The sequence below is a fragment of the Hyaena hyaena genome, unplaced genomic scaffold (assembly GCF_003009895.1).
Source record: "Hyaena hyaena isolate Hyena2069 unplaced genomic scaffold, ASM300989v1 scaffold_280, whole genome shotgun sequence".
Lineage (NCBI taxonomy): Eukaryota > Metazoa > Chordata > Mammalia > Carnivora > Hyaenidae > Hyaena > Hyaena hyaena.
This window is the reverse complement of record NW_024080912.1, coordinates 337,478-350,243: the sequence shown is the minus strand read 5'-3', so window position 1 is coordinate 350,243 and position 12,766 is coordinate 337,478. Positions and strand designations below refer to the sequence as shown.

Below are 12,766 nucleotides of genomic sequence, written 5' to 3'. Positions count from 1 at the left end.
TCTTTAATGTCAATGCTTCAGGAAGGGATAAAATAAAATAATAAAATAAAATGTCAATACTTCACCATATCATAAATTTCATCCTTTAAAACAATTTAAGCCTACAATGATAAAGTTTAGGTGTCAACATATATTCTCTTTTCAGAATTTCCTTAGAGGTACTATTTGAAGACGGCTAATCAGGTGACCCCAGATCAAGTAGCCATGCCCCACCTAGAATGGGTGCTTCCCTGTCCAGTAAGTGTTGCTAGGCAGAATTTTAGGCTGAGAGGTGTTAATTATGGACTCTAGTTGAATGTGTGTGTTTGTGGCTTCTGTATTAGAGAGACATAGAAGAATGGAATCCCACTGTTACTGTTTTTCAACTTCGCTATTCTGTAGAAGTCTCTTGCTTAAAAACTTTCTATGGCTTGCCATGGCCCTGAAGACCCAGTTTTAGTTCCATCCTGTGATACTGAAGGCCTTCCAAATTCTGGCTCCAACCCTCACCACCTCCCTGCTTCAGCAAATCTCTATTCTCTACTCTTCACCCACGTTTAAAATATTTATTTATGTTAACTTTTGTGGTTTTTGTTCATCCCTGCCTATACATGTAAATAGAAAAACTCAAGGTCTCCTTCTGTCCCCTCCCTGCTTGGAAACTTAGAGAAGTGATCTCCTGCCCTCTGGCATTGAGAAGCATTAATCACCACCTGGAAACAATATTTTTTCTATTTTCTTGATAGATGATGGGGGCAGCTGTTCGCTTCCTCCCCTCAACACAGCATGCAAGCAGGCCGAGGAAGAAGAGAGTTGAAACTATACAGTCAGCTCACCAGGGGTGACACAGTCAAGAATTAAAAGAGAATGACTCACAAGCCTAGAGATTCACCGTGTTACTTAGTCTTAAAGACTCTAAGTGAGAAAGGGGGTATTATAATTAACAAGGTGTGACGAATACTACACTTGCATACACAGATGCTTGGCACTTATCTTTTGGAATGCACGGGATGATACATCCACCCTTGCCCTTTCCCTCGGCAAATGTACCTTTCTAATTAGGGTGGGACGAGAAACTTTTTTTTTTTTTTTTGGTGGCAGAAAAAGTTATAATTCCCTAGCAGCCTTCTTTTTTTTTTTTTTTTTTAAATGTTCTATTTATTTCTAGGAGAGAGAGAGAGACAGCGTGAGCAGGGGAGGGTCACAGAGAGAGGGAGTCACAGAATCCGAAACAGGCTCCAGGCTCTGAGCTGACAGTCAGCACAGAGCCCGACGCGGGGCTCGAACCCACGAACCGCGAGATCATGACCCAAGCGAAAGTCGGACGCTTAACCAACTAAGCCACCCAGGCGCCCCTCTAGCAGCCTTCTAAGTCAAGGGATCCTAGTAGCGGAAGACTCTTTGTTTTGTTGAATATAAATGAACTTAAAGGCAGCGTTAAGTGATGCGTATGGGAGTGCAAAATCTGAGAAGCCAGAGAAAGTAAAAAAGTTTTGCATGGGGAAAGTGGGAGAGGAGGCAGTAAGGCAGTGACTTTACCTTCGATAACATCGATCATGCTGTCTAGTGCTCAGTAGAGGGTGTTTGTTTCACAGAGGTGCCGTTGAGATGCCGTGGAGTGCTGAGCTCCTCATCCAGATGGATACTGGCTGAGGAAAGAGACTGTCAGTGTCTTCGCAGCCACATAGGACGTAACTGGTCCTCAGTCCAGAGAAAATTCCGAGATGTCCCAGTAGATTATAAGGCACAGGGATGTAATTTTCTTTAGATTCCTGGTTCCCCGAATTCTCTGTTGCTCCTCACTCCTACAGCCCCTGTCCCCACCCACCCATGTCCAGTGTTGCAAAGGGTGCAGCCAATCCCCGGGTTTTCAGCAGTTGGAAGTATGGCTGACATTCCTGGCTCCTCCTCGCGTGCTAGCAATAGAAAAACAACTATCACAGGCTTGGACTGACCACAGACTGAGTGACCGAGTTGATTTCCATGATAGCTTCTTAGCTCTGGAGAAGCATAAAACAGACCCAAGCAACTTTCTGGATCGCTGTGGCCAAGAACTCTCTGCCATGTCACAGCTGGGCCCCAAAAGGGTTCAAGATCAGATCTGCCAGAGCTGTGTGACTAGCACCGCTGGTGCCTGGGAGGCCCTGACAGTCTCCAGAACTGCAGCAGGGCCTTATCTTTGCCTGGAAACACAAACCTGGAGAACCAGTGATTGGCAATCTTGGTTTACTTTTGACGATCATAGAGAGGAAGTCAGCTCCATACGCTAGCGGGGAAGGAGTAGGTTTATGCTAAAGCAGCTGAGCAGCAGTTAGAGGAGTGAGTTCATATTTTTAAATAGATTCCTCTCTGGGGCGCCTGGGTGGCTTAGTCGGTTGAGCGTCCGACTTTGCTTAGGTCGTGATCTCGCGGTTCGTGGGTTCGAGCCCCGCGTCGGGCTCTGTGCTGACAGCCAGCTCAGAGCCTGGAGCCTGTTTCAGAGTCTGTGTCTCCCTCTCTCTCTGACCCTCCCCTGCTCACACTGTCTCTCTCTCTCCTAGAAATAAATAAAAAAAAAATTAAAGAAATAAATAAATAGATTCCTCTGTGTTCTCCAGACAGATACAGGGATGCTGATCAGGTCCGGAGCTGAGGAGAGAATCTGAGGGGAAAATTGGCGACGTCCTGCCGGGCAACAGAATGAAAAGGAGGAGAATTGACCAGAAAGTATATAATTATGTACTTTAATTGTACATTTAGAATTGTACTTTAGAAATACAATTATACTTTGGAAATACATAGACAATAATGTGAAGAAAAACAGGCTGGCACCAAAAATCAGAACATAAGGACAAAGACAGTGAAAACATCGATGGGTCAGTTAAACACCAACTGGTGTCTCTTAAGGTTTTATATAATGAGAAGGAAATCTCTGGTGTTTAAACAATTTTGATCACAGAGACAAAACACAGTTTGCACACACTTGGAGGAAAACCCAATTGGCATCAGGGTTATCTCTTAGGAAGGACTGTGTCAAATAAGGACACCAAGCCTAAACACACACACATACACATCACACACATCCCTACCTGATCTGGGGGTGGTTCAGACTGAATCAAAAAGGGAGACTTTTGCTTTTCTATACATATATAATCCTAAATTTGAGAATTTAGGGGGGTACTGCAGCCCTGATGTTTCCCCTAACGGACTCCTGCTCAGAGTAAATAAGTCAGTGTGAGTAGATTCACATGGCTTTACCTCCGCTACCTATTGGAGTTGCTGCAAAGATCAGTTCTTAGGTTGGGAAACAAGGGAGTTGACTCCCCCGGCAGTACTTGTGAATTGAATTGGGATTGTAGTGTTCAGGGCAGGCTTTCCGCTCTCTGCCAACAGAGTGAAAGTACTTGAGGAAGGGGGTGGAGGGAAGATTGGCAAAGCAGCCATCCAGGAGCTGCCCAAGGTAGAGGGGGCCTTGTCAAGACAACGTGAATGTCCAGGCTGCCTGGCGGGTCTTCGTATCTGCCCCAAACCTGGTCAGGTTAACCCCAGACAAGGCAGTTCCCTCAGCAAGTACACCTGTACTTTTGCTTTGTAGCTGTTAACCACGTTTGCAGTTATCTGGGTGATTTTCCCTGCAAGTTCATGCTTCAGGGACTGTCTTGATTAATCATTACTGTATCTGTTGTATTTGGCAACTAACTGGTGTTTCAGTGTTGGTGGAATACAAGGCAGTATGCTTTGTAACTTAGGGAGGCACATATGTGTGATGTAAGAATAAAGAAACGTACGGGAGTATTTGAAAACAAATTCATAAAAATGAATAATTCTGGGGGCGGGGGGGAGGAAAGAGATTCAATCCTAGATGATCTTGAGGGGTCTTCCAATTATAGTGGTAATGTTTCATTTCACAAATAATTCATCGACTGCATTATTTTTTGTACTTTTTGTCTTAAATACTCCATAACACATTTAAAATATACAGATGAATGAATGAATGAGGATAAATGCAGTGGCCATCAGAGCCCATTAAGAATTTAAGGTTTATACCCAAGCAACCTTCTACTGATTCCATGTTCACCAAGCAACTTTAACTTCACTTGAACTTGCTCACTGAAGCAATGTGTAGTTCAGGTCAATCTTTACATCTGGTCTGCTTGCATTTAAATCCATTTTTCCATATCACGGGCATTCTGGTATTCTCTCCTTGGCAGCTTATGTTGCTAGGTCAGACTGAACCATTTCTTTAGGAATTAATCAATACTGGGGCACTAAACACATCGAAGAGGAAGGCGGTGCTGAAGGCCTGTCCCTGAAGCATGGAACATTCACCACTACATGAAATCTCTTTGGAAAATTCCAACTAGCCTTCCCAGGTCAAAAGCCCTTTCTCTGAGCCTACCTTCAGACGTACATAGTCCTAAAAATGTTATTTAAATCCTGTGTTGCTATTTAACTTTCTAATAGCTTGTGTCTCATGTTCCTGACCATATTGTAAGCTCTTGAAGGTGAATTCTCCCTACCTGCAAAGGCCCAACAGAGTACCCTATAGAAGGCTGTTATCCTGCTGACTTCCAAGGAACCATAGCTCCAGGCATTCAAGCCCCTGTGCAGTCCCCTCCCACTATGACTCTGGGCTTGGCATATGACTTGCTCTGGCCAATGGGACATTAGCAAGCATGAGACAAGTAGAGGCTTGATAAGCATTTGCCCTCTTAGAACCCAGCTACCATGTAGAAGCTCAGGCTAGATGACTGAATGATGACAGAGAGGAGTCCTTTTCATCCGTCCATCCCTGCCAAGACCCCAGACATATGGGCGAGGCCATCTTAGACCCTCCAGCCAACCCACGAGCTGAATGCAGCTGTGCAAGTGGGCTGCTTCCTTGCCACTCTTTCTAGATGTTGTCATGCTAGGTAGGATGTGAAGGTACAACTGCTGTGGCCATCTTTTGACTTTGAGAGGAGCTTTTGGAGAACAAACCAGCACTGAGGATGGGAAAGTGAAGAAAGCATGGGCCCTTGATGACATTATATAGTTGCTATTAACTTAATATTAATTATATTGATGAGCTTAGTAGTTAATAAGGTCAACTTCTGAACTTTTTATTATATGAAATGGCATATTTCCTTATTGCTTAAGTTCCTTTGAGCTGGGTTTTCTATTACTTGCAGCTGAAGGCATTCTTTTTACTCTACACACAATGTGGGGCTTGAATGCATGACCCTAAGCTCAAGAGTCACATGCTCCACCCAGCCAAGTGTCCCCGCAGCTGAAGGCATTCTAACTGATACACTCCTCAACCAGCTCAACCCGTACAAATAGGAAACACCTGAAATGCCCTGCATCTAACAGACCAATGATCAGTGTGTCTCTGCTGAGGAAGTGAAAGATTTTGTGGTAGAGACTGCTAGTTTGCTTACCCAACAACCGTTCTCCCCTTCCCCCTTAATTACAGAACTCTAAATTCTAGGTGGGCATATTGCCCTCTAGAACAAAAGACTAGTTCCCTACTTCTCTGTAGGCCGTGTGACTGAGTTCAAGCCAATGACATATGAGCAAAAGTGTTGTGTGGGAGGCTGCTTCACAGGGGCTGACTCAGCTGAAAGGAACCTTTTTTTTTTTTTCCCCTTCTGCCTTTTTCATCTTTCTTCCCCCAGCTTGGTTTCTGTGACTAGAGTTCCAAGCACTATCTTGGGCCATAAGGTGACCTTGAGGATGGAAGCCAAAAGCTAGGATGGTCAAGCAGAAAGACAGAGCTTAATGACAAAGCAGGGGTCCTGAGGACAAAGTAGAGCCACCATAGCATTTCTGGGCTGCCTGGCTTCCGATTTCTTGTCAATGAGAGAAATAAAAACCTTGATTTTGTTTAAGGCACTGCTATTTTCAGTTTTTCCTTTATATTCAGCCAAGTAAAATCCCAATTTTCCTTTTAAAATATTAAAGACCGGTAGAGAAGAGTACATGAAGAGTATGAATAATGTGGAATCTCTCATCTGAGTGTTAAGCAACCCTCTACTCCCTTTTTCTTCATTCCCCTGAAGCAGCATTTGGGAGTCACTTTCTCTGTGCCTTCGTTGGAATTCAAGACTGCAAGCAATACAGTGCAACTCTGGCTAACTGAAGCAAAGGAAGATTTGTCAGAAGGACATTAGGAGTCACTGAATTGGCAGGAGGCTGGAAAACCACCCTGGGAATGGACAGGAGTCTGAGCAACACTGCAGTTTTGGTTTCAGAAACCTGCAGTCTAGCAGCAGGAACAGACTGCCAGGTCACTGCCCCCGCTGCTGGCCCTGCTGCCCTGTGCTGTCACTGCACAAATGAATGGCTTCTAACCCACGTTCTAATCCTTGCAACTGTCACTCAGTGTCCAATGTCTCAGGATAGACTATATGAATTGGGGAGAGGGAACTCTTTAAAAATTTTTTTTAAAGTTTATTTATTTTGAGAGAGAGAGAGAGTGTGTGTGAGTGGGGTAGGAGCAGAGAGAGGGAGACAGAGAATCCCAAGCAGGCTCTGCACTGCAAGCATACAGCCTGACACGGGGCTCGAACTCATGAACCATAAGATCATGACCTGAGCCGAAACCAAGAGTTAGATGCTTAACTGACTGAGTCACCCAGGTGTCCTCCCCTTTTGTTTAAAAAAAGTTTTTTTTTAGGGGAGAGGTAACTCCTTAAAAGGGTGGGGTGCCTGGGTGGCTCAGTCATTAAGTGTCCAACTCTTGGTTTTGGCTCAGGTCATGATCTCATGGCTCATGAGTTTGCGCCCCATGTGGGGCTCAGCGATGACAGTGCGAAACCTGCTTGGGATTCTCTGTCTTCCTCTCTCTGCTTCTCCCTGAGCACTCTCTCTCTCAAAAATAAATAAAAACTTAGGGAAAAAAAAGAAAAGAAAACCAGGGTGTTATTATGATGGAGAAATGGAAACTGCATAACCAAAAAACTATACACATTCACTATATCCAAAGCAGAGTCTGGTGAAGAACACTTGACTGGCTGCAGCTTGGTTTCCAGGATCTCAATCCCTCTTTTCTCCATGAAAATGTCTCTTCTCAGGTGTCTTGTCTATTGTATTCCCTATTTTTGGGTTGGCCACCTTATTCTGATCTTCTGGCTTTCTGTCCTCGTTTTTTCTTTGCTCTTTAAGGAATGATAGAAGAGGAAAGTAGGAAAGGGGGGGTAGAGATACTCTATTTCAACCCCTTCATTTTCTAAGGTCATTTTTATTTTATTATTTTTATTTTTTGAGAGAGAGAGTGCACAGAGGAGAGAGAGAGGGAGAAGGAGAGAGAGAATCTTAAGCAAGTTCCACACTCAATGAGGAGCACAAGGCAGGGCTCGATCTCATGACTGTGAGGTCATGCCCTGAGCCAAAATCAGGCCAGATGCTTTACTGACTGAGGCCCTCAACCTCTTCATTTTCTGAATAGATACGAGGTTTCCCCAGATCTTGACTTACATGTTTCTTTTTTTCTTTTTTTATTTCTGGGAGAGAGAGAAAGAGAAAGAGAGAGAGTGTGTGATTAGGGTAAGAGAGAGAGGGAGATACAGAATCTGAAGCAGGCTCCAGGCTCTGAGCTAGCTGTTAGCACAAACCCACGAACCGTGAGATCATGACATGAGCAGAAGTCAGATGCCTAACCAACTGAGCCACCCAGGAGCCCCTTGACTTAAATGTTTATGACTGTAGCCAATATTGGGTAGAGATTGTGTCTTATGCATCCTGGTATTTGTTTGGGAAGGCCATGGAGAATACCTGAATGCCTATTGACCTGTGAGCTAGATTCAGGTGATCCGAGGCTCTTGGCCCCCTCCTCTGTCCTTGGAGTATGGATTTCACTTGTCTTACCCATTTTGCTAAGAGCATAGCCTTGAGATAGTGATGTGATGTTGAGAATACCTGTGTGGTATAATACATAACTGAACCCAGTTACGGCCTCTACAAATACTTTTAAGATTTGACCGGCAGGGCCAGGGATCCATTTGTCCTACTGCCGCCCAAGACAAGCCTCATATGCAAGTTCCCTTTGCTTACTAAAATGACCACCCACCAACAGAATGGCCTGCCTCTTTCTTCAGTCTCTCCCTGCCTTCCACCTTGGGGACCAATCTCAGATTACCCCCAGGAAGCTCCTAAGGAGGTTACAAGCCATCAGTGGTTGACTCTTGACTGTACCTGATTATTACTAACTGCTATAGATTTGTGTACTGCTAAAATTCATGTGTTGAAATCTTAACCTCAGAAGCTGACCTTATTTGGGGATAAGGTCATTATGGATGACCTTATGCTATATCTTATGCTATAGATTTGTGAACTGCTAAAATTCATGTGTTGAAATCTTAACCTCAGAAGCTGACCTTATTTGGGGATAAGGTCATTATGGATGTAATTAGTTAAATTGAGGTCATACTAGAGTAGGGTGGGCATCTAATCTAACATGACTGATATCCGTATAAAAAGGGGAAATTTGAACACAAAGACACACACACACAGTAAGAATGTCATGTGAAGATGAAGGTAGAGATGAGGTGATCCTTCTACAAGCCAAGGAATGCTGAAGATCACCAGGAAACCACCAGAAGCTAGGGGAGAAGCATGGATCAGATTCTCCCTCATGGACCTCAGAAGGAACTAAGCTGGACCTTGGACTTCTAGCCTCCAGAACCATGAGACAATAAAATTCTGCCATCCAGTTTGTAGTACTTTGTTTTGGCAGTCCTAGCAAACAAATACACTAACCTTCCAAGGTAAAAGCCCTAATCTCTGACACTTCCTCATTCCTGATCATGGTGCAAACCTAATCTCCTCTCATAGGTTAGAGAACTTTGTCACCTGTGACTTCTGTTTTTACTCAATCTCACACCAATTCTTAACCACCTTCTGTTGTTTTTCTAAAATATTTTTATTTATTTATTTTAGAGAGAGAGAATGTGAGCAGGGGAGAGGGGCAAAGGAAGAGAGAAAGAGAGGGAGAGAGAGAGAGAGAGAGAGAGATAGAGAGAATCTTAAACAGGTTCCATGCTCAGTGAGGAACCCAACATGGGGCTTGATCTCACTATCCTAGAATCATGAGACCTGAGCTGAAATCAAGAATCAGACACTTAACCAACAGAGCTACACAGGTGCCCCATTACATTTGAAATGTCTATTTCACTGCTACCCCTCCAGTCCCATTCTTTATCATCTCACAATTTAGTTATTATAACTGTTTCCTAATTGTCTCCCTGATGCCAACGTTATTTCCTTTATCCATTTTCCACATCACCATCAGATTAATCCTCCAGCTTCCCCATGTCCACAATTTCCATCAGAGTATACCTGCCTTTCCTTTTTTCTACTACAAAGCTTTCCCGTTCTTCTGCCCGCCTTTGAGTCTCTACCAAAAGCAAATGGAGGTCACTGACTCTCTTGCCATAGCGAACTACGAATAAATAGCCTCTGTCCTTATTTGGTAGTCTTTGTTTTTTGTTTTTTTCTACAGAATGAATAATGGAGGGAGAAAGGGATGGTTTTTCTAGTGGGTTTTTTTTTTTTTTTTTTTTTTTTCACTTAGTGGGATGTAAGCCTAGAGCTGCAAGCAGCTTCTTGGCTACTGTGTGGGGAAAGCCTGTCTGAGAACAATAGCAGCATGGAAATAATCAGAACAGGAAAGGGGGGCAGGAGAGCAAATCCTGATGATGCTGTTTGAGATCTTGGCTCCATCTGTGGCCAAAGTCAGCACTACTTCTGGACTTCTCAGTTTTATGAGCCAGTGCACTCCTGTCTTCCATTTGCTGCTCTGACTTTCTGTGGCTTGCAACCAAATGAGTTCTGAGCAATAGAATCTCCTTTTTCAGCTCTTCTGTCCCCCTTAGAATAAGGGGGGAGAGCTGTTTCTATAGTCAGGTGGAGAGGGAGGACTGAAAGCCCCGACCACTTGAACCCTGGCCTAGCAGAATCCCATGAGTGTTGCACAGTCCGCTGTTCTGTCCCAAAGTTGGGCCCCAAGGTCACAGGTTCTTAGTTCACTGTCCTCAGTTCTCAGCCACTGTTCGTCAGCGCGGGACACACAAGAATAGCTGGACCCAGAGAGATTCCCAGTTTTAGCTACGTGCCGTATTCAAACAAGCGTCTCCATAGAACTGTAGGCTCTTATATTAAGCCTTATATTAGGCTCTTATATTAAGCTCTTATATTTCCAAACACTGTCCACCTCTTGGTAAGTTCCTTACCAGTGAAGGGTTACTCAGTTTAACCCAGAAAAATTTTCTGAATTTCAAATCTTGGGACTTTTATTTCCTTTCCTACCAAAAGGCTCTGGGCTTCTATATAAATCAGTCCATTCCCCTCCAGGGTGCCACATACCACAGTACCTTTAGTTGTTATTCAGTTTATATCAAGTAACAAAATCTTCCCTTCCCCAGGACAAAAGTATGCATTTATATTTGTATACCAAAAGAAGCCATTTAAGTGACTTTGCTGAATACAGAAAATCTGCTCTTAGATGACTTTGCCTCTGCTTATTCAGAGAAGCAGCTTCTGTGGTTTAAAAAAAGTAAAAAAAAAAAAAAGCAAAATAAAAAAGCTCTTATTTCCCAGTTACCACTCTGAACAATTTCTGCTTGTCAGGCTGGTGTCTGTCACCAAATCCCAGCTTCTGGGCCTTTGCACAGGCTGTCCCACAGATTAACCTTTCTGTTTTTGGAATCCTATAACCCAGGACTACACTATTGATTAATTAAATCATCATTTGCTTTCTCATTCTTTCATAAATATTAGAATTTTCTCTTAACTAGTGTTCACATTTTTTGAGGACCAGAATCCTACTTTCCTTGTATATTTTTTAGCTCCAAGCATTGGTGAGTGGATGACAATGGATAATCAAATATCTTTTGTAACAACTGGTACTTCCGATACTTGTATTTTCATACAAGGTGATGCAACATAAGCAATTAAATCTGTTTGAAGGCTATAAACATTGTCATTGTAAACATTATGAGTATTTTAATTTTTAAATACCTTTAATCATACATTCATTTTGAAAACTAGATTTTATTTCTGTGTCACGGTTAGAAAAACAGTATTTTTTGTGCATTTCTAAAATTAGCATTCAGAAATTTTACATGTAAATTAACTTTAATATACCTTATTAATTTTGAATTCTCTACCCCAAACTTAAAATATAAAACTGATGCACTATTGATGATCCCAAACTGTAAAGTTCCTAGTTACCTTCCTCTTTATCTTCCCAATAAAAAATGTTTGTGAAAAATAAAACATTTAAAAGATACATTTTAAAAGTAATTTCAGCTTGTGCAAAAGTCAAATGGCTTAAAATTTCGTTTAATTGAATATTTCTTTTCTGATGCTAAGGTGAATATACAGTTTGATGTTAATACAACAAAAACTTTCTTGTGTGTAAACATTCCTTCTTTAACTGGTTCCCTCCTTTGGAAGTGTATCCACCTCTGCTAATGTGTTCAAGAGGAAATGGTAGGAGAATGGGACATTTCCAAGCTCTTAGATTTTCCATCTGGTTAGTGGCTCACTTTGGACAGCTAAAGTGAGGGGATCAGTTACCCCTTCTAGTTTTCAATAGGTTTATTCATATGAGTGTCAATAGGTTTATTCATATTAGTTATATATAAACTCACATGTGAGTTTATATATATTCCTGAATTGACATACAATGTATAGTTATTACACATCAGGGACTTTTATGGTAAATATAAGATTTAAATTTCTTTTGCTGACTTTCCTTTAACAATAACATATGAAAAAAAACCAAACTCTTACTTCGAGATCTGAAATTTTAGACTGCTTTTCCATTTCTTCAGCTCCTAATAAGCACTAAGAAGCAATTTGCATCAATTCGCCACCTACTCCTTGGCATCCCCAATTCCTCCGGCAGTTATTGCGAAGGTGGCTTCATTTTCAGGCATCTCTGGGCTAACAGAATACAAGGGAACAGAAGTTTATAAAAAGCTCCATTTCTATAAATACCATATTTATGTCACAGGCATCACACTCCTATCAGTCTGAGTCTCCAGAGAGAGACATTTCAGAGTTGCTAGAGCTAAATGTGGACTGCAGAAATTTACCTACAAGTATTATCAACCCTCACAAAGACTTACTGAACAACTTCCATTTGCAAGGTTCTGAATATCAAGAAAAAGTCCCCCAAACTCGGAAATAGGCAGAAGGAATAACTAGGAGTTCCTTCAGTATACTCTCAGGCATTGTGTAGCAGGCCTTTAGGGGCCCAATGAAGGGGATGTGTGCATTTCTACTGACTAAACTAGAGCAGGAGAAAACTGAAAGGCTTTGAAGTGAACTGAAAGATTACTGAGCACCTTCGATGGAAAAGTAGGTTGGGACACCTTGGTGGCTCAGTTGGTTGAGTGTCTGACTTTGGTTCAGGTCATGATCTTGCTGTCTGTGGGTTCAAGCCCCGCTTCGAGCTCTGTGCAGACAGCTCAGAGCTCAAAGCTTGGAGCCTGCTTTGGATTCTGTGTCTCCCTCTCTGCCTTTCCTCCACAAGTACTCTCTCTCTCTCTGTCTCTCAACAATTAATGAACATTAAACAAAATTAAAAAAGAAAAGAAAAATAGGTTGCTCAACACACCCTCCCTGGTTCCCCAGTTCTGTGAGGACTCTGCCTTTCGTGGTCTTTGAGCTACTTTACAACTCTGTAAGTTGTAGGTAACTAAGAGTAATACAAATTATTCTTGTCCATAGAAAAGTAAATTGTATGAGGAGGAAGGCAATTGATTGTTGTCCTATGGATACTGACCTGCTTTTGATCAACTTATAGTTCATGTTAGCATTC

General features: G+C 42.4%; 2 protein-coding genes across 3 annotated transcripts in view; both read right to left on the bottom strand.

Annotated features, from left to right (window-relative positions):
- Positions 1 to 1,530, bottom strand: part of DDX17 (DEAD-box helicase 17) — a 28,733-nt gene extending 27,203 nt beyond the window's left edge. The window contains exon 1 of the mRNA XM_039246093.1: positions 1,519 to 1,530. Coding sequence (XP_039102024.1) covers positions 1,519 to 1,530 — 12 coding nt within the window. The remainder of the gene's footprint in view (positions 1 to 1,518) is intronic.
- A 9,502-nt stretch (positions 1,531 to 11,032) lies between these two features.
- Positions 11,033 to 12,766, bottom strand: part of DMC1 (DNA meiotic recombinase 1) — a 38,254-nt gene continuing 36,520 nt past the window's right edge. For both annotated transcript variants that reach the window (XM_039246162.1, XM_039246163.1), the window contains one exon: positions 11,033 to 11,886. In XM_039246162.1, coding sequence (XP_039102093.1) covers positions 11,817 to 11,886 — 70 coding nt within the window. In that variant the 3' untranslated portion in view covers positions 11,033 to 11,816. The remainder of the gene's footprint in view (positions 11,887 to 12,766) is intronic.